This window comes from Salminus brasiliensis, chromosome 16 (assembly GCF_030463535.1).
Source record: "Salminus brasiliensis chromosome 16, fSalBra1.hap2, whole genome shotgun sequence".
Lineage (NCBI taxonomy): Eukaryota > Metazoa > Chordata > Actinopteri > Characiformes > Bryconidae > Salminus > Salminus brasiliensis.
In genome coordinates, this window is record NC_132893.1 from 33,930,915 (window position 1) to 33,955,606 (window position 24,692).

Here is a 24,692-nt window from a genome sequence, read left to right on the forward strand (position 1 = left end):
ACCTGTTATCAAACTACACTGGAGACTTTACCACAACCCCCCCCCCCCCTTAGCTCACCTGTGGAGGAGCACTGTAGGTGTTTCTAATAAAGTGGCCAGTGAGTGGAAGCACAAGGTAGGGGTTTCTAACAATAATAATAATAATAATAATAATAAGGTAAGTGTTTCTAATAAAATGGCCAGCAGAGGTAGAGCCCAAAGTAAAGCCATGGTTTCCTCTCGGACTAATAAAACACTTTAATATCAGGTATTGATTACTCACGAGAGCTCCTCTGAGGAGTGTTTATCTAGTCATCGAGATTTTCACAGTGCTGTGTTGCAGCAACCTCTCTGATCGATGACTGTTTTTTTAGCGGTTGGTCAACACTGAGGCTTGTCTAAAGGAAAGCATTCTGCCTTGGAGCCACTTCCCACTTTTAGTGGAACATCTGCCGCTAATCACGTTCACCCGTTCAGGTAGGCTCCCGTTGTGTTTACTTACCTGAGCAGGTCACTGATAAAGCCTTACCTTTAGAATCGAGCTTTTCTCAGCGAGCCTCGGGGATGCCACAGTCATCCGTAATAGCATAGCCGAGTCTCCATCACTCGGTTAGTGTTCTCCTCCGAGCGCGTTGAGCTCCAGTGGTTCCAGTTGCGTTCGCGGCAGTTCGAGAAGATGTGGTGGAGAGGTGGAAGACCATGCCATCACCCTCCCAGCACTGGTGGAAAAGCTCCAAATTTGAGCTTATTCTATGTTGTCCTGAGTTAAAGACATCACCGATGTCATTATGAGGACCATTCATGAATTCCTATATGTCTGTAGGATGCAGGGAACACTATGGATGCCAAAGAAGAACCATAGAGAACACCTCTCTTTGACAAAAGTGGTTCTTCATGGCTCCTTGTAGAACCTTCATGTTCAAGGGTGTAGAGTTAGCTTGGCCTGGCCTTGCATGGTCTTGATTACTAGAACATTTGGGTGTGCCGTCACTGTTCTCACTAAACCATTTACATTTACGGCATTTAGCAGAAGCTCTTCTCCAGAGCGAATTACAAAAATGCTTTACTATTTACCCAAGAAAAGTCAATCTGGAGACCATAGTACTCTTCTCTTCGCCTGAGCACTCTCAGAAGAGGAGGGTCTTCAGTCTGGGTTTGAGGACAGCGAGTGTTGGACTCTGCTGTTCGGACACCCAGGGGAAGTTCGTTCCACCACTTCGGTGCAGGACAGTAAAAAGTCTGGACGCTCGTCTTCCGTGGATCTTAAAGGATGGCGGGTTGAGCCGAGCCGTACTTGAAGCTGGAAGGGCTCTCTGTGCAGATCGGGGTTTTGACCATTGCCTAGAACTAGACTTGATTTTTCTTTAGCTTAATTCTAATGCATGATCACAGCATGAATCTAGCGAATTTACTAGCTAGCTAGTTAGCTAGCACGGTTTTTACTGGGCTGGCCTAAAGAAGCCCAGGGCAGTCCAACCCTATCTGTGCAAATCAAACGAAGAGCAGGTTGAGAGGTGTTTTTGGGGGACATCCATCTATGGAGATGAGATCGGTGACAAATCTAAATCCAGTGTTAGCAACATTAGCCTAGCATCTCCTGTTTCAAACCAAAGGAGCGCGTGTCGGATACCAACGTGTTTGGGGCTGAGTGACTGAATAAAGACTGAAAAAACCTGAAGCTAAACATCAGTGTTTGACATACCTGCTCTATTCTGTGTGTGTGGAACACCAACAAAACCAAGCAGTTAAATATTAAAGGCTGCTGTTGTTGAGCAGAGTGGTTCTGGGAAGAGGGCCGTTATCTCCGAGCTCTTTTCCGCCTTTGTTGAACGAGGAAACCCTGAGTTCCTTTACTTTTTCTTCTCAAAATCTTCAGCTAAACTGTGAAACTGTGCTGAACTGTGACCCACTCTGGCTAATAATTCTGTCTCAGAGTCCAGACTGAGATACGTCTGTTACCCAACACTCTGAAAGTGACCCTAAACTGACCCAGCGCTGTATCATTCATCATGACCCTGAACTTTACCTGAACAACTGCAACAATTCAGGCTTATAAAACTCCAGGGCAAGTGCTCATCAACACAGACTGACAGTTATTACTCATAATAGTAATTCATACAAAACCATGGTGATGTTGTTGTAGGATTGCTGTGATATAGGTGTCGGTTGCTAAGCTGTTGCTGGGTTGAGGTAGAGCGTTGTCAACAAACATTTGGCAAAAAAAAAAAAATGTAGGGTGCCAAAACTTTTGCTAATAGAGCTGTGTCCACAAACTTTTGCTCTAAAGATGTTTGGGGCAAAAGCTCATCCAGTACATTTGGCTAAACATTCCGCCATTCATTCCTATGGCACAAAATATATGATAATTTTACGAAAAACGTACGTCGGATGAGTTCGAGAAGCATAAAGCATAAATCTACTCAATTAGTTCTATGATTTTGCCAAATTTGGTGTTTGTAGCTCGAACAATGTGCCCTATAGAGAAGAATTTTGGTGAAAAGTTTATGGACGAATTTCAATGCATTCCTATGGCAGTGTTTTGGCCACAATAGTTTTGTTTGGACGCTTCCTGTCCGAATACTACTGCACCTATCCAAAAGCTATATAGTTCATCTGTCATTAACATTGTGCACAATATAAAGTTGGAACGGAGTCGAAATCTCGAAAATTACGGCCCGTGTTAACCGGACAGAACACAAGGAGGAGGAGGAAGAAGAAGAATACTTGCCAACTGCTAATTACGCTAATTACGGCTCTCACAAATCAGTGAATGTAAAGTCAAGAGCTGAGGATTATCAGGGTTTTAAATATGCTTATGAATGATTGATAGTCATGCTGTTGATAGTAGATAGAAGTAGCATTGGTAGTAGCATGATCCACTTGCAGCTTCAGATGGGTTCCTGGAGCGCTGCCATAGAAACCAGTTACCTTCAAATCTTCTGGACCTTGAATCCAGTTTCCAGTCCTGGGTTAATGTAACTGATTGGTCACGCAGTGTCATACCTACCAAGGATTACACAGTTCAGCACTGGAAACTGGATACAAGGCCTAGATTTGAGGACCTCTGCCATAGAAGAAACCCCTGATGTTCTATGTGAAGGTTCTTTAGGTCCAGTTCTGTGTAGCACCTTTATTGTGCGTGTTGAGAAGGAGAGAGATGCATAGAGACAGAAAAAGAAGAAAAACAAAGAGAGAGAGAGATTGGGTTGAGAGAGAGAGAGAGAGAGAGGGTTGAGAGAGAGGGGAGATTAAGTATTAAGGGAGGGGAGCGTGAGATAGTGAGAGATATGGGATAGAGAGACAGGACTTGATATAAGAGAGAGAGAATAGATCACTGTTCACTTTTGGACATTATCTGAATGTGGCTTTTGTTCTTTATGTGATGAATGTACCAATAGAAATGCTGCAAAATGACCTGTAATACAATCTTTTTTTCTATTGACTTGCTATTAAAATTGCTATTTTGAAGATTTTAAAGGATTTTATGTTCATTATATATATATCTGGAAAAAAATATGAGACCACGTAATTATTTTTCCCTAAATCAGCATCTCTAAGTGTCCGGTAGCCGTTTTATTTCAGACATTTCATCAAACTAAGTTGATTTGTCTGAATCTGCAGACTATTAATGGCATAAAGTCTCAACAGCGATGTGAAAGACTAGTGGAGAGCCGGCCGAGACATGAGAGCTGTGATTGGCCGTCGAGGTTATTTCAGCATAGTGATTCTGAATGCTCTCAAAGCTCAGATATTAGTCCTGTGTTTAAATCTGAATAATAACTTCTTTATATTATAATTATTGTCATCATTTATTCACATTATTTGAGCGGCTGTTTTTGAGCAGTTGTCATTTCTGCAAATAAATAAATGCTCAAAATAGTCTTTTTTTTTATTTGGAATTTAGAGGAAATGTCAGTGGTTTATGAAATATAATGCAACTGTTCATTTCCCTTAAACACACTGCCTATAAATAGTAAAACCAGAGGGGTCTCTTCTTTATATATATATATATATAGGGAGAGATAGTAGATATGTAAAGTAGATAGTATAAGAAGTATAAGCTGGAGAAACTAAGTGACTGTATAATAAAGCACTCCACACACCGCAGGCTCAGATTCCCATGGCAGGCTTGCGTTTTTTTAATGGCATTCTTTCACACGTCGCGCAGAAAAACCTTAACCAAAGGTCCTGGAGCCACCGAGCCTCCAGCCGGCGATCGCTCGCCCACCGGAGCCCAGCGGACGTACACAATTCACAGGGCTAGCAGTGTTCACAACAGGAGAGTGGCATGGGGGTACGACGGACACACACACACACTCACGTCTAAGCAGTGATAAAAGGGGTACAGATGAGGAGACGAGTGAGGAAGAGGCTACAACCACACGATTCGGCAAGAAAGTGGAACAACTTCACTGTACGGCGCCACAGACACAAACCCAAACACCCCGCCCCCATAATTTAGTGTTAATTAAAGAGTCCCTACGGAGATCGAGTCCTTAAGAGAGAACACACTAAGTAAATGTCACCTGGAGACCAGTAGGCTAATTATCAGCGACTCATCAAGGGGAAGGGAGCAGGGAGGACGGGGACGGCATACAGGAGAGGAAAGAGAGAGAGAGAGAAACAGAGAGAGAGAGACATTGAGTCAAGATAAATAAATAAATAAATAAATAAAAAGGCTGCCAGGGTCCATAAGGCAATGGCAACCCTGGGAGGAAGGGGTGGGGGGTGGGGGCAAGTGGGAGAAGAGAAGACAGAAACAGAAGACAAGAAGGCAGATAGACTTCTAAGGGGAGCTATGGGGGGCTACTACAGCTAGCTAGATCGCAGGACAGGAGAGTTAATAGTGGTTCAGTTATTGGGGTCTCCTCCTTCACTGTCCTGCTGGTCGCTGGTCCAGAGGGTCAGGTTGTCCCTCAGCAGCTGCATGATGAGCGTCGAGTCCTTGTAGGAGTCCTCGTTCAGATTGTCCAGGTGACCGATGGCCTCGTCGAACGCCTCCTTGGCCAGCTGGCAAGCCTGCTCGGGCGCGTTCTGGATCTCGTAGTAGAAGACGGAGAAGTTGAGCGCCAGGCCCAGGCGGATTGGGTGTGTGGCCGCCATGTTCTTGCTGATGTCGAAGGCCTCCTTGTAGGCCGCCTCCGAAGCCTCCACGGCGGACCCGCGCTTCTCTCCGGTCGCCACTTCGGCCAGGTAGCGGTAGTAGTCTCCCTTCATCTTCAGGTAGAAGACCTTGCTCTCCAGCTGGCTTTCGTCGCAGTTTTTGATCAAATACTGGTCCAGCAGGGTCAGCACGTCCTGGCACACGGACTCCAGCTCCTTCTCAATGGTCTCGCGGTAGGCCCGCACCAGCTCCAGCTTCTTCTCGCTGCCATCGGCTGCCGTCTTCTGCTCGATGCTGGAGGTCACGCGCCAGGACGAGCGTCGGGCCCCCACCACGTTCTTGTAGGCCACAGAGAGCAGGTTGCGGTCTTCGTTGGATAGCGGCTCGTTCAGTTCCGTCACCTGAACGGACGAGACATTGGAGAAATAGGTGCATCCAGAAATAAGTTTGCATCCATACAATGCAGGGGATAAATTTTTTTTTAATACAGCAAACATCTACAAATGTGGCTGTTATGCAATAATATTGAACATTTTGAGAAAAATTATTATTCAATATACAATAAAATTCAACTCTATCATTTCTGTGGGTCCAGTCAAAAATTCAAAACAAAAGATTAATAATATATAAACATGGAGAAACAGCAGAGCTGATATTGTTTTGATTGACAGTATTGATTTTCTTTTGTTCTACTAAAGCTACTAGGCTAATATAGCTAACATGTCATGAAAGGATAATTCCCCTAACAATTAGCATGATGCTAAAAATACTTGCTTATGTGGTTTTATGAGATTTTACAGCACAAAACATGAAGACATGTACGCAGCAGCAGCAGCAGCTATACAGTAGCATTTACAGATATATGATATTGCTGAGTGACTGTATTGATTAATTTTCAGCTTATTAGATCATTCACTATTATAGAAGAATCAAAAACAAGGTAACATTCTAAACACAATTGAATGGATTCAAATGGAAGCGATTCCAGTAGATTTGCTAATGGTATTTCAGTTTTAAGATAAGTGAGTCAGTACGTAAGTAAATAATTATCTATTATTATCGTTAGCAAGCTAATATGTCAGCCCTAAGATAACACAAGCTAACACGAGCTAACATCCAAGTCACAAATCAGATGGATATGATGCAATTCCACACAATAAAAATGTATATAATAAATTAAAATAATAATAATAAAAAAACTGGTATTTACTGGAATGTTAACTAGGGCCTATACATATTTCTTATATTTTTATATTATCGTTAGCAAGCTAATATGTCAGCCCTATAATAACACACAGCCACAAGCTAACATCCGAGTCACAAATCAGATGGATACGATGCAATTTCAGCTAATTCCTTACATTTTCTCCTGGAATAAACTGGCTAAGCAAGATCAGGTGAATAAAAAATATAAAAATGTATATAATAAATAAATAAATAAATAAAAATTATATATATATATATTATATATATATAAAACTAAATAATGGTTGTGATCTGGTCTTGAGGGAAAACTGGTATTGTACTGGAATGTTAACTAGGGCCCATATATATTTTTATTGTATATATTTAATATTATCGTTAGCAAGCTAATATGTCAGCCCTATAATAACACACAGCCACAAGCTAACATCCGAGTCACAAATCAGATAAAGTAAGATCAGTAAATAAAAAATATATAACAATGTATATAATCAATTAAAATAAATAAATAAATAATATATATGTATAAAACTAAATGATATATTTATAATTATATAAATTAAAACTAAATATTGGTTGTGATCTGGTCTTAAGGGGAAAACTGGTATTCTACGAGAATGTCAACTAGGGCCTATATATATATATTTTTTTTTTTATATATTTTATATTTTATATTATCGTTAGCAAGCTAATATGTCAGCCCTATAATAACACACAGCCACAAGCTAACATCCGAGTCCCAAATCAGATGGATACGATGTAATTCCAGCTAATTTCTTCAATTTTCTCCTGGAATGAACTGGCTAAGCCAGAACAGGTAAATAAAATCTAATATAAAATATAAATATAAATGACATGGAATGTCAACTAGGGCCTATATATATTTTTATATTTTATATTTGACATTATCATTAGCAAGCTAATATGCTAATGCTAATGCTATTAACTGGATTCAACTGGATTTCCCAACTGGTTTCTCATGGAATTTACACACAACCAGTCAAATATCCCAGTTGGTTTTCTACACGAATTCCCACTAAAGGTTACATTGTTATTCCTTATTAACAAGAATGAGCAAGAACTGGCCTATCCATAGCAAACCCTCCGAAATATCATTTTTTGTGTTCTCTGGAATTATTTTACTTAGTCGGACATTCCCTTCCCCCCAAACGTGGTCAATCAGCCGCAATATTTGGTGTCGTAAATTTGCATCTATTACTTTTACACTAGCTAACAGGTCATGGAAGGTTACTCCCCCTAACAATGAGCATGGCGCCTATATCATCACAGACTCTCCTCGAACCGCCTCAACCGGCTCATTAGTCTTAAAAAGACTCGCTTTTATGGTTTTATAAGATTTTACAGCACAAAATATGAAGGGATGTATGCCAGACAGCAGCCGCAGCCATACGCGAGCCTGTAGGTCTGTCTGTATAGACACCAGCATGTCACAGAGCGTGAGGAATTACATAAGCCAAGCCAAGCGCCTGCTCTGAACATCTGCAGAACGTGGAGGAGACGTCCTTCACTTGCGTCTGCTTTAATATACGCAGGCTGGCTGGACCTCTAAATAATACACACACAGAAAACCATCCAAGTGTGCACCCCTTCATTCTGCCCATCCTGCTCCCTGTCTCCTGACCTTGCATGCAATGTCAGCGGAGGACCAGCACACCTCGGTGCAGCAGGTATATCGTCTCAGTAAGGCTGGCTGGATGGAGATCGGTCAAATCTGGCGCATTACAACCGAGGCAGAGCAAGACCAGTCAGGCGCAGGCCTCTGCACCCAAAGGTCAACCTCGACCTGACATCTCTTTGTGCACTGTCCAATGTCCATCTGGACGGGGGTGATGCTGTGGCTGCATCTGCATTGCAGATGCCCACGTTCTGCATCCCCTACAAAGGCCTTGGAAATGGGCTGAGGGTGGATGTCTAACGACGTTGGAGCACGTAGAAACATCTACCTCGCGCGTTTGTCATTTTAGGAGGCAGTTTTAGTGCACAATAGGTGAGCTAGTGATGGCTGAGTCCATCTTAAACGATGGCCAGCAGCGCCCCTAGTGGACGAGGGAAGACGTGCAGCTATTCTTCTGCATGCAAGTCTGCATTAAGGAGACACGTATAGTAGCACGTATATCTATGAGGAGCGCGTGATATTGACTGGTTCTATATTTTCATTATATAATGAGTTTGGAGGGTGATTTACGCGCGTGCACGACGATTCATATCTTAATATAATTGCTGATATATAAATGCTTAATCATCATCATCTTCATCCTCCTCCTCCTCCTCCTCCTCCTCTTCCTCAGCACTCACCAGCTTCATGGCTGAGGCCATGTCATCGTAGCGCTCCGCTTGCTCGGCCAGCCTGGCTCTCTGGATGAGCTGCTCCCTGTCTGCCATCCTCTCTCTCTCTCTCTCTCTCACGCGCGCGCTCTCTCTCTCCCTCTCTCTCTCTCTCCTTCTCTCTCTCCCTCTCTCGCTCGCTCCTCTCTCGTGCACCGGTGCTCCGGCTCTTTCAGAGGCGATGTTCTGCTCACGGTGGTCTTCTTGCTCTCGCGCAGCGCAGAGATGGAGGAAGATGAAGGTGATGATGGTGGAGGGGGAGAGGAAGGAGGGTGCGCAAGCGCGAGCGGAATGTGGAGCAGCCGCGCACGTGAGAGGAGAGGGTGTGTGTGTGTGTGTGTGGGTGTGGGTGGGTGGGTGGAGGTGGAAGGGTGGTCCACCCCGGTTTAGGGGGTCCAAAATAAAGGATGAGGATAAATAACAGGAATATGGTCTCGCGCCGCTTTAGCGTCTTTCTTCTGCCTCTCCTCAGCGTCCCAGCAAACAGGGTGGAAGAAAGGGAGGATGGAGGGGGGGACGGTAGGTGGGGGGCGATGTTGTATTTAATGGTGACGTCACTTTCTAAAAATAGCCCCCTTACACCGGCGGCGCGCCTGCGCAGTGCGCCCTGCTGCATTCTTCGTTGCAGCGGCGCGAGTGCGCATGCGCGGGATCAAGCATTCAGCTCTCGCAGCCCCCTCACTCTCTCTGTGTGTGTGTGTGTGTGTGTGTGTGTAAAACCCTGGCAGTGGCTTTCTTGTCTTTTTCCCAGCAAATGATGAAGATTTCCACTGGTTTCCTGCTTCAGCACACCTCATGCAGCCCATCAGATCATCCCTCCTCTGGTCAGGAGGTCAGACTGGGGGTGTTTGAGCGGGACAGCAGCAAATGTGCAGGAAAGGGAGGCCTAAATAATTCAGCACTAGTTAATTCTGCAGGCTGCCCCCTCTGCACAGCCTTCAGTAATGTTGAGAACCACATCAACGCTCTGGATAAAGCTACCCAGACATCTATTACCGTTACACACATCATGTCAATGGCAACCTATGGGCGGCTAGAGGGGTGAAAAAGCCCCCCCAAAATAAACTGTGAGACCGTAGCAGTGGAATTGTGCTCTCTTGAGGCAAGGAGCTCTGTCCAATTCCTTTGGGGTGAGCTGGAGTAACAGAACTCATCATTCAACATTAGAACCTGAACTCACTGATGCTCTTGTGAGGTTGAATGCAATTAAATTCTCACAGCAATGTTCCAACACTGTAAAGTGTAAAGCCTAAAACCATTCCAGAAGAATATCCAGGCTGCTGTTACTGCAGAAAAGAAGGATGAACTCCCTGTTGATACGCTTGATTTCAGAGGAAACAGTGGAGGAGTATGTGTCCACATACTTTTGGACATACAGGGTGTATATATATATATATATATATATATATATATATATTGTATCATAATCCTTTGATGAATGGACCAATAGAAATGCTCCAAAATGACTTGGAATAATATTTTTTACATTGACTTCCATTGAAAGTTAAAAAGCTTTGTTCTTCTCAGTTTCGGAGATACAAGGTTTCTGTGTGACTGTGACACATATGTTTATCACTCATTGCTTATTGCTCATCACTATTTTCCACCCCTCCAACAGTCCATTTTCAGGCCTATTTCCACCTGCCTGAAAATGGACCACCACTGACGGTGGTCTCGAAATGAGGGGGTTCAGGTCAGTTTCTGGAGTATTGCTGTATCTGTATCTTGGTAACGGAGAACACAGGAGGAGCTCCACTGACTGAAAACAGTCTAGGCAGACGTTCGTCAGCAGTCAGACGTTCGCTGCTATCTCAGCAGTGAATTGTCAACACAGGCGCGTGCAGCCCGACGCTCGTACCCCCCCTCGCACACATGGACACGCAGCAGTGCTCAAACCCATAGCACGGCCAGTCGGCAGCTATGCAGACTTTTACATCAACAATCATCAATAAATACAAACTAAAATATCATTATTCTGGAGGCGAGACGCTCCACCGCTTCAGCAAGCCGTCCCAGACCACTGCTGAAACAGCAATCCACCACAGTCAGAGCGCACCTGGCTCTTAAAGGGAGCGGCGAGAGACGCACTGACTGGTTTATCACTGCACCTTACGCCCAAAACACACACACCCCTGATTCATTAAGAGACTCAGTACATGACTTTTGTGAGTTTTGAGACGTGCAAGACGTACTTTTCCCCTCGTTACCATAGCAAAGACAAACCGACACGCCCCCTAAATCAGGCTGCACGGTGCGAGGTTGACAGGTCGCCTAAGAAGATCACTAAAATAGGGCCCTAGGACTTTTGGTTAATGTTTACAATGTAAGACCTTTACAGGACATAACGTACAGTACACTGCAGATGCTTCTGCTGACACTGTGAGTCAGAAAATCTTCCATTAGTCTTTTTTTATTTATTTTCTGTCCTTGGTGAGGCAGAACATTGGTTATTGGTCAGGCACAAATCAGGAGTTGACCCAAGTCATATCTCCAGCAGCAATTCTCAACCAGAGTCTCTCTCTCTCTCTTTGTTTTTTGTCTCTCTCTCAGGGGGCGCTAGAGTTCATCTTCTCTACACAGCTGTCCCAGAAAGCCACCAGGCGGTTGTCCTTGTTGGCGCAGAAGTCAGTGAAGTCTCGGAGGAGGCGGTCGGCCAGCTTCTCGTCTCCCAGCACGCCGGTCCTCCAGGCTTTGGTCAGCATGGTGTTGTAAGCCCAGTTGTAGCCGACTCGCTCCTCGCAGCCAAACAGACTCTGACTGGCTGAGGAGGCGGAGTTACGGCGTCTCCGCTGCTGACCGCACGAGTACTTCCTTTTAGAGTAGGGCAGCTGCATGAAGACTGTACCTGGATGGACAAACAAGGAGACAGACACAAACTGGAGGTCAACTCATTTTCCAAAATATCTGCATGATTTAATGGTTAAGATGGAAACGGTTAAAAAAAGTCATTCAGAGTGGGATTGGTGGGAAACGCCCCTTTTTAGAGAATCTGAACGAGTCAGAATTAGACGTTTACAGTGGTGGTGAATAGAGGAAAATTACTGGCAGTTAAAAAGTCAATTTTTAATTTTAATTTTCAATTGCTATAATTTCATTTTTGTCCATAATTTCATGCATTTTCAGATTATCCACTACTTCACCATCATAAACGCTCCATATAAAACTCAGAAGACTCGTGTAGCTTCACTGGTGGGTTTGGATAGTAAATAAAATGACTATATTCATATTACCAGAGCTGGCAAGTTTCTCTACAATTAACCACTTTACACCAAAACCCACCAAAACTTACTGAATTAAATAAGGTAACAGAAAAGAGACGGTAAGATTAGCATTGTTATTATTATGCCTATCATAATGACATCAGTGGGCATCATCAGTCCTCAACAGCCTCTATTTAATGCATTACAGGGAGCACAGGAGGCAGCATCACTTCTGTGGTTGTAGTGTAAACTCTGAATAACAGCAGATCTGTGACAGGGACTGTAGCATTTTAGACTAACCATTTCCCAATGATGTAAAAATCCCAGAAATAAAAAATAGTGGTTTTAAATACTCGAAAATGGAATAAAACTTGCCCTATAATATAATACAGGCTTGACTGTTAATGTAATAACCAGTAAAATATGACTTAAATTAATTAAATTAATTTCCATGTTGATAATCATACCTGGTTGCATTATTGGATTTTATTACAATCTTTTAACCAAGTTAAAAACACAATTATATGACATTACTTTGGAAGTGAATACAATATTAATCGCTGCAGGGACAAAGCGACAGCCGGCTGCATCAGTACCTGTGACGTGGATGTACTGGGGCTTGTTTTCAGCAGGGAAGTTAAAGGCAGAGGCAGAAAACTTATCCTGGACAAAACCAAACCTGAGAAACAGAAAGCGTGATTTCAGTTTTACAGAAATCCAATGATTCAGTAAGTCTACAGCACGGTCATGATCATGCAGAGTACCTGTAGAGAATGGCCTCCTGGAAAAGCTGCATCCTGTCCCAGTACGTCTCTGGTTCAAACCCTGAATGGAGACACAATGATAGCCTCAATATCGGCCTCAATATCGGCACATGCCAGCTTCTGCTTTGTGTTCTGCTTTGGGATTATTTCTCCAAATGTAAGCCTGGTGTGGATTCATTCAGACGTCGGGCCTCAGGGACATACTAGTCTAGGACTACTGTGGCCAATAAGCAGGCAGTTGGCTAATAAGTATGTATTCTCAGTCCTGCTGTGCAGAAAGAACAATCCTTCAGTCATGAGTGATGTTCAAAACCTGCTGCTACAGAATGTAAATGTTGTCATTTGTAAATTATGTAATTATATCAAATCACGATTACGGTCACATCACATGACACAGGTGTAAAGGTGAGTGGAAAATGTAGGTGCTTCGTCCCTCACTGCAGTAAAACACAGGTATTTACAAAATAGAGACAGAATATATACACATTAACTTACACCATACACACACACACACACACTATACATACTATACACACACTCTACATAATATACACACACTATACATACTATAAACACACACTATACACACACACACACACTATACATACTATACACACACACTATACATACACACACACACACTATACATACTATACACACACTATACACACACACTATACATACTATACACACACTATACACACACACTATACATACTATACACACACACACACACTATACATACTATACACACACTCTACATAATATACACACACTATACACACTATACACACACACTATACACACACACTATACATACTATAAACACACACTATACATACTATAAACACACACTACACACACACTATACATACTATAAACACACACTACACACACACTATACATACTATAAACACACACTATACACACGCACTATACATACTATAAACACACTATACACACACACTATACATACTATAAACACACACTATACATACTATAAACACACACTATACACACGCACTATACATACTATAAACATACTATACACACACTATACATACTATAAACACACACTATACACACACACACTATACATACTATAAACACACTATACACACTATAAACACACTACACACACTATAAACACACTACACACATACACTATACATACTATAAACACACTATGCATACTATAAACACACACTATACACACTATATATACTATAAACACACTATAAACACACACTATACACACACTATACATACTATAAACACACACACTATACATACTATAAACACACTATACACACACTATACATACTATAAACACACACTATACACACACACACTACACACACCATAAACACACTACACACATACACTATACATACTATAAACACACTATACATACTATAAACACACACTATACACACTATACATACTATAAACACACTATACACACACTATACATACTATAAACACACTATACACACACACACACTACACACACCATAAACACACTACACACATACACTATACATACTATAAACACACTATACATACTATAAACACACACTATACACACTATATATACTATAAACACACACTATACACACTATATATACTATAAACACACTATACACATGCACTATACATACTATAAACACTATACATACTATAAACACACTATACACACAAACTATACATACTATAAACACACTATACACACAAACTATACATACTATAAACACACTATACACACATACACTATACATACTATAAACACACTATACATATTATAAACACACACTATACACACTATACATACTATAAACACACTATACACACACTATACATACTATAAACACACTATACACACACTATACATACTATAAACACACTACACACACATACACTATACATACTATAAACACACTATACATATTATGAACACACACACACACACACACACACACACACACACACACACTACACACTCTTCTCAGGGTTAAGTGTTATGATCTGTGAACTGCAGTGGCTCTTAGTGTGCTGACCGTCGAACAGGCTGTCGCTGGAGTCCCTCAGCAGGCTCTGTATGTTGAGGGGGATGAAGAGCTGCGCTCTGAGCGGATCTCCGTACAGATACGAGGGCAGAGCAAAGGGCACCTCCAGCACGGGCACCAGCAGGAAGCCACACGACGCCGCCTTCCTGTGCCAGCCTTGCACCTGACAGAGCAACCCAGGTCAGATGTTAAAATATTCCTTTACATAATAATAATAATAATAATACTAACAATAATAAATACGAAATACTGGATATTAATGTTATTAGAGCTTCATACTGGATATTAATGTTATTAGAGCTTCATACTGGATATTAATGTTATTAGAGCTTCATACTGGATATTAATGCTATTAGAACTTCATACTGGATATTAATGTTATTAGAGCTTCATACTGGATATTAATGTTATTAGAACTTCATACTGGATATTAATGTTATTAGAGCTTCACACTGGATATTAATGTTATTAGAGCTTCATACTGGATATTAATGTTATTAGAACTTCATACTGATATTAATGCTATTAGAACTTCATACTGGATATTAATGCTATTAGAGCTTCATACTGGATATTAATGTTATTAGAGCTTCATACTGGATATTAATGCTTTTAGAGCTTCATACTGGATATTAATGCTATTAGAGCCTTTATACTGGATATTAATGCTATTATAACTTAAATAGGTAAACTCTAAATAAACTCTAAACATGCATTTATTAGAGCTTCATACTGGATATTAATGTTATTAGAGCTTCATACTGGATATTAATGCTATTAGAGCTTCATACTGGATATTAATGCTATAAGAGCTTCATACTGGATATTAATGTTATTAGAGCTTCATACTGGATATTAATGCTATTAGAGCTTCATACTGGATATTAATGCTATTGGAACTTTCTAAATATTCATTTGTTAGAACAAGATTTGGATATGCATTTATTAGAAATTCATACTGGATTTTAATTTATTGGAGCACCATTCTGGATATTATTTGGATACAAATTCATTCTGGATGTCAGTTTTATAAGAAATTTATTCTGGAAGACATTCAATCATAAGAACCTCATTCAAGACATGAATTTATTTAAAATTAATTCCGGATATTGATTTATTAGAACTTATTTGTGGATATTTGTATTTAGATGATGGAATTTATAAACAAATATTAATTAACTTATCATTCTAAATATTTATGAATATTATAAGAACTTCTTTCAGAGTCTAAAGTATTATTAATATTATTATTTGCTTCTTCTTGATATTAATATTATCAGAACCAGTCAGAATGTTTGTCAGCTTTCTATTAATTGTGACCGGCTTCCTTTTAGAAAACAAATAAATTGGTTTTATTTTAGTAAAAACACTGACTCCAAACTTCTGAACAGTATTTCCACGGTCGAGGAGACCCAGGATTTACTGTGCACCACCACGAGTGCCCTAATGCTGATAATCCAGTTCACTCACACACAATCATCACATACTGACCATCTCGAACAGCACGGCCGCAGTGACGGCCATCCAGTGGAGCTTGATTTCGAAGGCAGAGTTGAGCGAGAAGTTTCCCTGATAGTAACAGCTGCACCACTCAGCCCGATCACTGCGGTTATTCACGTCCACGTCCAGAGTGACCGTCTTCTGCTCCGGAACCGTCGCAGCTGAGGAGAGAAGGACGAGGACGAGGGAGAGAGAGAGGGAGAGAGAGAGATAGAGATAGAGAGAGAGAGGGACAGATGGATGGAAGGATGGATGGATGAAAGTGGAATAAAATGGTAAGGAGATGGAGTGAATTAGGGGGAAAGAGATGGTGGATGGTGGGTTTGTGAGGAATGGGATGGCGATGTCCGGTTCTGGTTAGTACAGTATATGACTTCTGAAATTTTCTTTTAGTACTTTTAGTTACAGTAGAATCAGAAGACAGCTTCTAGATCATCGACAGGCTGTAGATAGAAGTACAGGCAGCACATATCCACACATGATACATGCAACCATATTGTTCACAATGTAAAAGTATTGGGACACTTACACATTCCACCTACAGGAGCTTTTCTGACCTTCCATTCTAAACCCATAGGCATCATTAATACGGAGCTCTAAGCTCTACCAGCAGCAGCAGCAGGTCTGGAGCTCTGCTGCAGTTACTGAGTCAGTTGGAGGCTTTTCTGCACTCTGCTCTGAGCTCAGCACTCGGCCCTGACCCCGCTCTGTAACTTTACGTGGTCTGACAGACACTCTGTGGCTGAGCTGCTCTCTGTGAGCTGTTCCTCCTAAACTCTTCCACTGTTCAATAATAACACCACTCACAGCTGATGGAGGAAGATCTAGGAGGGAGGAAATTTCACCAGCTGACTTGTTGTTGTTGGTGCAGCGGTGTCTCCTATTACATACAGAACCAGCTGGAGTTCAGTGAGCTCTTCAGAACCTCCCGTTCTTTCACTGATGTGTGGAAGAAAGGCAGACTGCAGGACTAGGGGCTTGAGTTTACACACCTGTGGCTGAATGAGACACCTGAATACAGTGATTAATAGATGTAATATGTCCCAATACTTTTGTCCATATAGTGTATCTACACACTTTGTCCTGTTCGAATACAGAGAAATACACAATGCTGTAAACAGGTCAAAAAACAAGCCACGACTGCGCTCATGCTGGCAGGAGAACGCTAGAAGCCGAGCGAGCCAAAGTGAGGAAGACGAGGGTCAAGCGGAAAAGCTTTGCGGTGGTCAGTTCTGGGGGCGCATCGTGGGAGAGTTAGGGCGAGAGCAACAAGCTGGAGGGAAGCGAGACGAGGCCGCAGCGGACACTGCCGGATCACAGCATGCTACACACCACGCACCACAGCCCCATGCACACACACACGCACACACACACACACACACACACACACACACTGGAGCTACAGCCGTGCCTTTGCTGGATCATACAGGGCCTGGGCTGTGACTAGACACAAGACGTGTTCCTGGCCTGAAGGGTTTCTCTATCTGTTAATCTGATCTGAGCTACGTTTGAAGCCCTTGTAAAAGTGTGGCACGCTACTATAAACCGTACTGCAGTAAACTCTGACCGCGATGCTGCTTGGTGAATATTCATTTGGCAGAATATGATTCCTGCTCGAGCAAAATCACCTTAAATATAGTCTATAATAAAAAGTGTATGCAACAATTTCTCTACAGTAAACAGACTTGGCCATTTCCACATATTTACTAAGTTTGATACAAATCTATTAGGGACACTAACAACTAAAATACGCCATATGTCTTATGATTTCCAATACTTCAAATTCAGCTGTGTATTAAAATGAGCAGAGACATTTACAAACGGAGCCCAAACATCTGTATACAACTGTACCTAATATGGTAATTATGAGATTACTGTAATAAAAGGTTGACTCTATAACTCCTAATATTGAAAATTTGTAAAAACATTTAATGTTTATATATATATATATATATATATATATAATGTGAATTTCCCCACTGCGGGACTAATAAAGGATTATCTTATCTTATATATATATATAAAGTAATAAAGTGATATAATAAATAAAATAATTTATTAATAATAATAAATGTAATAATTTGACTCATATATATGTGGATATGACTGTATATAGCTGGAAAATAGATGGACTTAATATAATATTAAAAAGAAAATAAAGAAAAATAGACATATAATAAAAATTATAAAGTAATATAATTTTAAATCATATAATTTATTAATAATAATAAATTCAATAATTTACTTGTGTGTATATATTATATAAAAAATATATAATACATGTACTATATGTATATATAATAAAAATAATAAAGTAATATAATTTTAAATAATACATTCAATAATTTACTCATATATATGTATGTATATGTGTAATTTTTATATACATATATATATATATATCTTACTGCACAAGTAAAACCACTGTGAAAATGAAAAAATGATTAAATAAATAAATAAATAAAAACCACCTCAATGGTTCTGCACTCATTCTATCAGCGCCCCCAGCACTGTATAGTTCTGTAACTCCTGACTGTATCCATCTGTTTCTCTGCATCTGATCTTTAAACCTCAGGACCCCTCAGGACTGACCATCACAGAGCAGGTAGTATTAAGGTGGTGGGTCATTCTCGGCACTGACTGATGTAGTGGTGGTGTGTTCAGAGTGGATCAGACACAGAATTATCATTATACAAACGATAAAACCACTAAAGGTCACATAACGCACGACCTCTCATGACTAACTGCTGTTATATATGATGTAGATATGGTCTGATTATCAGTTCTGGTGAAGGTGGGGGAGGGTGGAGGGGTATGAACTGTGGAGAAGTATTACAGCTTAATCGCTTTATTGCGTTATACGATGACACCAATATAATCTTTGTTGCCAAATTTTCCCATCAGTTATGTTCACGTGTTGCGCTGCCGACACCACACTATGACCATCCACAGACCACGAAGCATTAAAATGCCCACATTCTGCTCACGGGTCATCCATCAGCCCCACCCCCCACTTGCAGTCAGTGACAAGAGCGTTGTTAAGGAGCTCAGGATGTTGGATGATGATAATCATCACCCCACCTCATCATCATCCCCAACTCTCCAGCTCATCCCAAAAGTACTGGATGGAGCTCCACCATCATCATTCCAGAGAACACAGTTGCACAATTTCGAGGGCTCTGAGTGGCTCAGCGGTAGGGCCGGGGGGTTGCAAATAATGGTGGAAAATAAGTATTTGGTCGCCTACAAACAAGCAAGATTTCTGTCTGTCACAGACCTGTAACTTCTTTAAGAGGCTTCTCTGTCCTCCACTCATTACCTGTATTAATGGCACCTGTTTGAACTCGTTAACAGTATAAAAGACACCTGCCCACAACCTCAAACAGTCCCACCCCAAACTCCACTATGGTGAAGACCAAAGAGCTGTCGAAGGACACCAGAAACAGAACTGTAGACCTGCACCAGGCTGGGAAGACTGAATCTGCAATAGGCAAGCAGCTTGGTGTGAAGAAATCTACTGTGGGAGCAATAATCAGAAAATGGGAGACCTACAAGACCACTGCTAATCTCCCTCCATCAGGGGCTCCACGCAAGATCTCAGCCCGTGGGGTCAAAATGATCACAAGAACGGTGAGCAAAAATCCCAGAACCACACGGGGGGACCTAGTGAATGACCTGCAGAAAGCTGGGACCAACGTTACAAAGGCTACCGTCAGTAACACACTACGCCGCCAGGGACTCAGAGCATTTGGATGTTCTGGAAGAGTTTTGGGAGAATGTCTTATGGTCAGATGAAACCAAAGTAGAACTGTTTGGTACAAACAGCGTTGTGTTTGGAGGAGAGTGAATGCTGAGTTGCATCCAAAGAACACCATACCAACTGTGAAGCATGGGGGTGGCAACGTCATGCTTTGGGGCTGTTTCTCTGCAAAGGGACTAGGACGACTGGTCAGTGTACATGAAAGAATGAATGGGGTCGTGTATTGTGAGATTTTGAGTATTGTGAGATTTAGAGTGCAAACCTCCTTCCATCAGCAAGGGCATTGAAGATGAAACGTGGCTGGGTCTTTCAGCATGACAATGATCCCAAGCACACTGCCAGGGCAACAAAGGAGTGGCTTCGTAAGAAGCATTTCAAGGTCCTGGAGTGGCCTAGCCAGTCTCCAGATCTCAACCCCATAGAAAACCTTTGGAGGGAGTTGAAAGTCTGTGTTGCCCCCCGACAGCCCCAAAACATCACTGCTCTAGAGGAGATCTGCATGGAGGAATGGGCCAACATACCAGCAACGGTGTGTGCCAACCTTGTGAAGACAGAAAATGTTTGACCTCCATCATTGCCAACAAAGGATATATAACAAAGCATTGAGATGAACTTTTGTTATTGACCAAATACTTATTTTCCACCATTATTTGCAAATAAATTCTTTAAAAATCAGACAATGTGATTTTCTCATTTAGTCTCTCATAGTTGATCTACCTATGATTTCAATTACAGCCTCTCTCATCTTTTTAAGTGGGAGAACTGGCACAATTGGTGACTAAATACTTTTTCCCCCCACTGTATATATATATATCAAAGTTAACACGATAATAACTCATTAACACAATCTCAATTTAACATCAAATAAAATGTCAAATAAGACCTACAAGTAGAACTACCTATTATTTATATGTATATATATATATATATATATATATATATATATATATACACACACACACACACACACACACACACACACACACACATATATATATATATATATATATATAAAATTCTATATAAGGGCTTATTTGACATTTTAAAAAGCTAAGATTTCAATGACCACAGACGATAGATTTCAAATAATGATTCAAATGTGAGGAATCTGAATCAGGCTGATACCAGGAGGAAGGACCGGATGGAAATCAATGGTAAGAGGCTGATCTGAGCTGATTCTGTAACTGATCATATCTGAACTACCAGAATCGCTCATATAGGCTCATATATCCACCCCAATTCCAGGAGCATTTCTTAGCATTGCTAGTGCTAATATATATAACATTCTACTTTAGGGGCTTAAATAGTTGATATTTGACATTTTATAATTCATCAGCTGACGCTCAAGATTTCAACACATCAATATCAGAAATGAAAAGGTGATTTTTTTTGGCCGTCACATTACACTGGAAAAATCACAGCGTGATTCTGATTACGCGACATTACAAAAGACAGACTGTGGTCTAATGAGTTCACTGAAGGCCACAATGTACAAGATGATGCCAATAAAATCTGTTGGCACATTCTGCAGCAGCCTGTGTGATATCAGGGAGGACGTCCACGCCTGCTGCACGTCAGATTACACAACCAGGACTCTCTGATCACTGAGCAGGGTCTGGTCCAAATGCGGCTTAGGAGAGAAGGGGAGGGGGGCGCTGTTTTATTGATAATCCTGAGATGACAGCAATAAAATCTTTCGTGTGATATCAGTTATGTTCCCTCGCACTCCTAGATTTGGGTTTAATTTTGATGAATATCACTGTAACTCAGTTAAACTGAATTATTCTGGATTTTTTTTATTTAGTTTTTATTTATCTGCTGTAAAATTCTCTGCAGTTTTGATTAATTTTTTTATGTAAATTTTAAGATTTGATCATTATTTTTCTTTTTTTTATGAACTAAAGATTTAAAGTAAACCATCAAGCATTTCTAGACCAGTATCAGATGGGAAATCAATGCTGAATGAAGAAATCTGAGCTAATTCTGTAACTAATCCAACCCGAACTACCAGAATCGCTTATATAAGCCTTATGCAGACATTTTATTTCCGTTATTTTATTTTGTTTATTAAAATTATTTTTATTTGAACACAGGTTCACCCCCAATTTTTAGCCATGTCCACTTCCCACCTACCCACTAGCTGGCACTCCCACGATGCTGTGTACACAGTACGAGACGATGCCACCAAAGCCTGACCCCGCTCTGTAACTTTACATGGTCTGACAGACACTCGGTGGCTGAGCTGCTCTCTGTGAGCTGTTCCTCCTAAACTCTTCCACTGTTCAATAATAACACCACTCACAGCTGATGGAGGAAGATCTAGGAGGGAGGAGATTTCACCAGCTGACTTGCTGTTGTTGTTGGTGCAGCGGTGTCTCCTATTACACACAGAACCACGCTGGAGTTCAGTGAGCTCTTTAGAACCTCCCGTTCTTTTACTAATGTAGGGCTAGGGGCTTGATTTTACACACCTGTGGCTGAATGAGGCTGAATACAGACTGTGTGACATCAGCGACCAAGACTCTCTGACCATTGATCTAGAGTTTGGAGAAGGGGTCAGTGAGGGGGGCTATTCTACAGACTACTGAACAACAGCCTACTAGCATGCAGCCCTGGAGGGGCCGGGAAGGAGGCAGGCTTATTACACAGAGTCCAGGTGATGATGATGATAATGATGATAATGATGATGATGATGATGATGATGGGAGTGTTAGCTTTAGTGTTCAGAGCAGTGCTGAACTCCACAAGTGACTCCAAAACCCGGCTGGTTCTCAAACGTCAATCCTGGAGTCTGGCAGCAATGAGTGAGAAACCCACATTAACTGCAGTGCTGCAGCTCTCCAGGAGACTCAGCTTTGGAAACCATGGTGATAAGTAGCTTGTGGGGAGGCTTATTCTGCTGGCTTGGTGAAATTAGTCAGATTTTCGTATTTCTAACATGTCCATGAGGTCTCTCCTAAAGCCACAGCCAGAGATTTCAGGATCTCACAATAAAAGAAACCGTGAAAGTTAAAAGCTGAAGCTGATTAGAAGAAGACTTGCAGCTTAACCCTGAAGATATAAGTTCAGAGCTTTAAGGATACATTGGAGGCAATAAATCTTACATACACCATATGGGCAAAAGTATACGGACACGTATACATTACCCATACAGGAGCTTTTCTTACATCCCATTCTAAACCCATAGGCTTTATTAATAAGGAGCTGGTCTCCCTCTTTGCTCTAAGCTCTACCACCAGCAGCAGCAGGTCTGGAGCTCTGCTGCAGTTACTGAGTCAGTTGGAGGCTTTTCTGCACTCTGCTCTGAGCTCAGCACTCGGCCCTGACCCCGCTCTGTAACTTTACCTGGTCTGACAGACACTCGGTGGCTGAGCTGCTCTCTGTGAGCTGTTCCTCCTAAACTCTTCCACTGTTCAATAATAACACCACTCACAGCTGATGGAGGAAGATCTAGGAGGGAAGGTCTGAATTTCGGACCAGCTGACTTGTTGTTGTTGGTGCAGCGGTGTCTCCTATTACATACAGAACCACGCTGGAGTTCAGTGAGCTCTTCAGAACCTCCCGTTCTTTCACTGATGTGTGGAAGAAAGACAGACTGCATGACTAGAGGCTTAATTTTATACAGCTGTGGAAACGGGACTGAATCAAACACCTGAATTTAATGATTAAGAGATATGTCCCAATACTTCTGCCTATATTGTGCATATATATATATATATATATATATATATATATATATATATATATATATATATATACAAAAGTTTTGGGACTGCAAAGTGAGTCTGGTCCATTTCTTTGATCTGTATCGTGTATCGCTGTCTGTGGCTTTAAGGACGCTATCGTACCTCTTCTTACAGTTAGAGATGGGTTATATAATCTGATTTGCTTTGTGGACTCTGTGTAATGGCCACTTTGGCTCCCCCTTCCCAGGCTTCCGCAGCCCCTTTTCCACTGCTGGTCCAGACGGTTTTCCCTTTGCTGTGCTGCTAAATCAGGACTAGAGGACTAGAGTACACTGAGAAGCTACAGTAAAAAAAAGTGATGTAAATAATACCGGTTAATACTAACGTTGTGGGTGTACAAATGCATTACTCTGAATGTGGGGACTCAACTGCATTGATTTTATAAGGGTCATTAATTAAAGTAATATACTTATTTATAGCATATACTGGTCTTCTTATAGAATAATAAAAGTATGCAATCCTTAATAGAAAAATAAACACATATCAGAACATTATGACCACCAGCCTAATAATGGAAATAGCCGCGCTGGGCTCAAATGACACTAGCGAGACATGATGGCATGGCCTGGATTAGGTGATGGAAGGTTAACTGCTCCACAGTGGGGCGCTGACTGCACTGTATCATCCCATGAAGTTAGCAGTTTTCGAGATTCTACCACCCTTTACCCAGGACCAGTTTGGGCATCTGTCAGATAGCGTCCTTTGCTCATGGCGTCTGATTGCTGCTACAACAACTGCCTGGTGTGCTCGCTTATGCTTATTTTTAACTCCAGACCAGAGGTGGTCATAATATTTTGATATGATTTTATATATATATATATATATATATATATATATATACATAAACTCTGCTGGTTCATAAAACATTAGAACCGTATTTCCACGCTGCATTATCGTAAAGATATTAACAAAAACATCATCGAGAAGCATTTGGTGAATTTGCTGAATCACTGGCGAGTTCGTAGACCCCAAAGGGCTATCCCACCTTAGTGGATCACCTCCAGACCTCCTGCGCTCAACATGG

At 41.4% G+C, this 24,692-nt stretch overlaps 2 protein-coding genes across 8 annotated transcripts in view; both read right to left on the bottom strand.

The window, feature by feature from the left end:
• Positions 1 to 4,089: 4,089 nt before the first annotated feature.
• On the bottom strand, positions 4,090 to 9,133 carry ywhah (tyrosine 3-monooxygenase/tryptophan 5-monooxygenase activation protein, eta polypeptide). The gene is made up of 2 exons (XM_072658811.1): positions 8,603 to 9,133; positions 4,090 to 5,484 (listed from the first exon to the last, which is right to left on the bottom strand). The coding sequence occupies exons 1-2, from the start codon at positions 8,687 to 8,689 to the stop codon at positions 4,831 to 4,833; spliced, it is 741 nt and encodes a 246-aa protein (XP_072514912.1). The 5' UTR covers positions 8,690 to 9,133; the 3' UTR covers positions 4,090 to 4,830.
• Positions 9,134 to 11,026: 1,893 nt separating this feature from the next.
• depdc5 (DEP domain containing 5, GATOR1 subcomplex subunit) overlaps positions 11,027 to 24,692 on the bottom strand; it is a 50,127-nt gene continuing 36,461 nt past the window's right edge. For 4 of the 7 annotated variants that reach the window (XM_072659630.1, XM_072659632.1, XM_072659631.1 and 1 more), the window contains 5 exons: positions 16,154 to 16,323; positions 14,654 to 14,825; positions 12,597 to 12,657; positions 12,429 to 12,511; positions 11,027 to 11,477 (listed from right to left, as the gene is read on the bottom strand). In XM_072659630.1, the coding sequence (XP_072515731.1) occupies positions 11,179 to 11,477; positions 12,429 to 12,511; positions 12,597 to 12,657; positions 14,654 to 14,825; positions 16,154 to 16,323 (785 nt within the window). In that variant the 3' untranslated portion in view covers positions 11,027 to 11,178. Of the gene's footprint in view, positions 11,478 to 12,428; positions 12,512 to 12,596; positions 12,658 to 14,653; positions 14,826 to 16,153; positions 16,324 to 20,858; positions 22,460 to 24,692 lie in introns of those variants that run through there. The other 3 variants (XM_072659635.1, XM_072659633.1, XM_072659634.1) reach the window with 3 other exon arrangements.

Coding starts and splice junctions, on each gene's coding strand:
- ywhah (XM_072658811.1), bottom strand. CDS start 8,689: ATGGCAGACAGGGAGCAGCTCATCCAGAGAGCCAGGCTGGCCGAGCAA. Junction 5,485..8,602: donor TGGCCTCAGCCATGAAGCTG/GTGAGTGCTGAG, acceptor TCGTCCGTTCAG/GTGACGGAACTGAACGAGCC.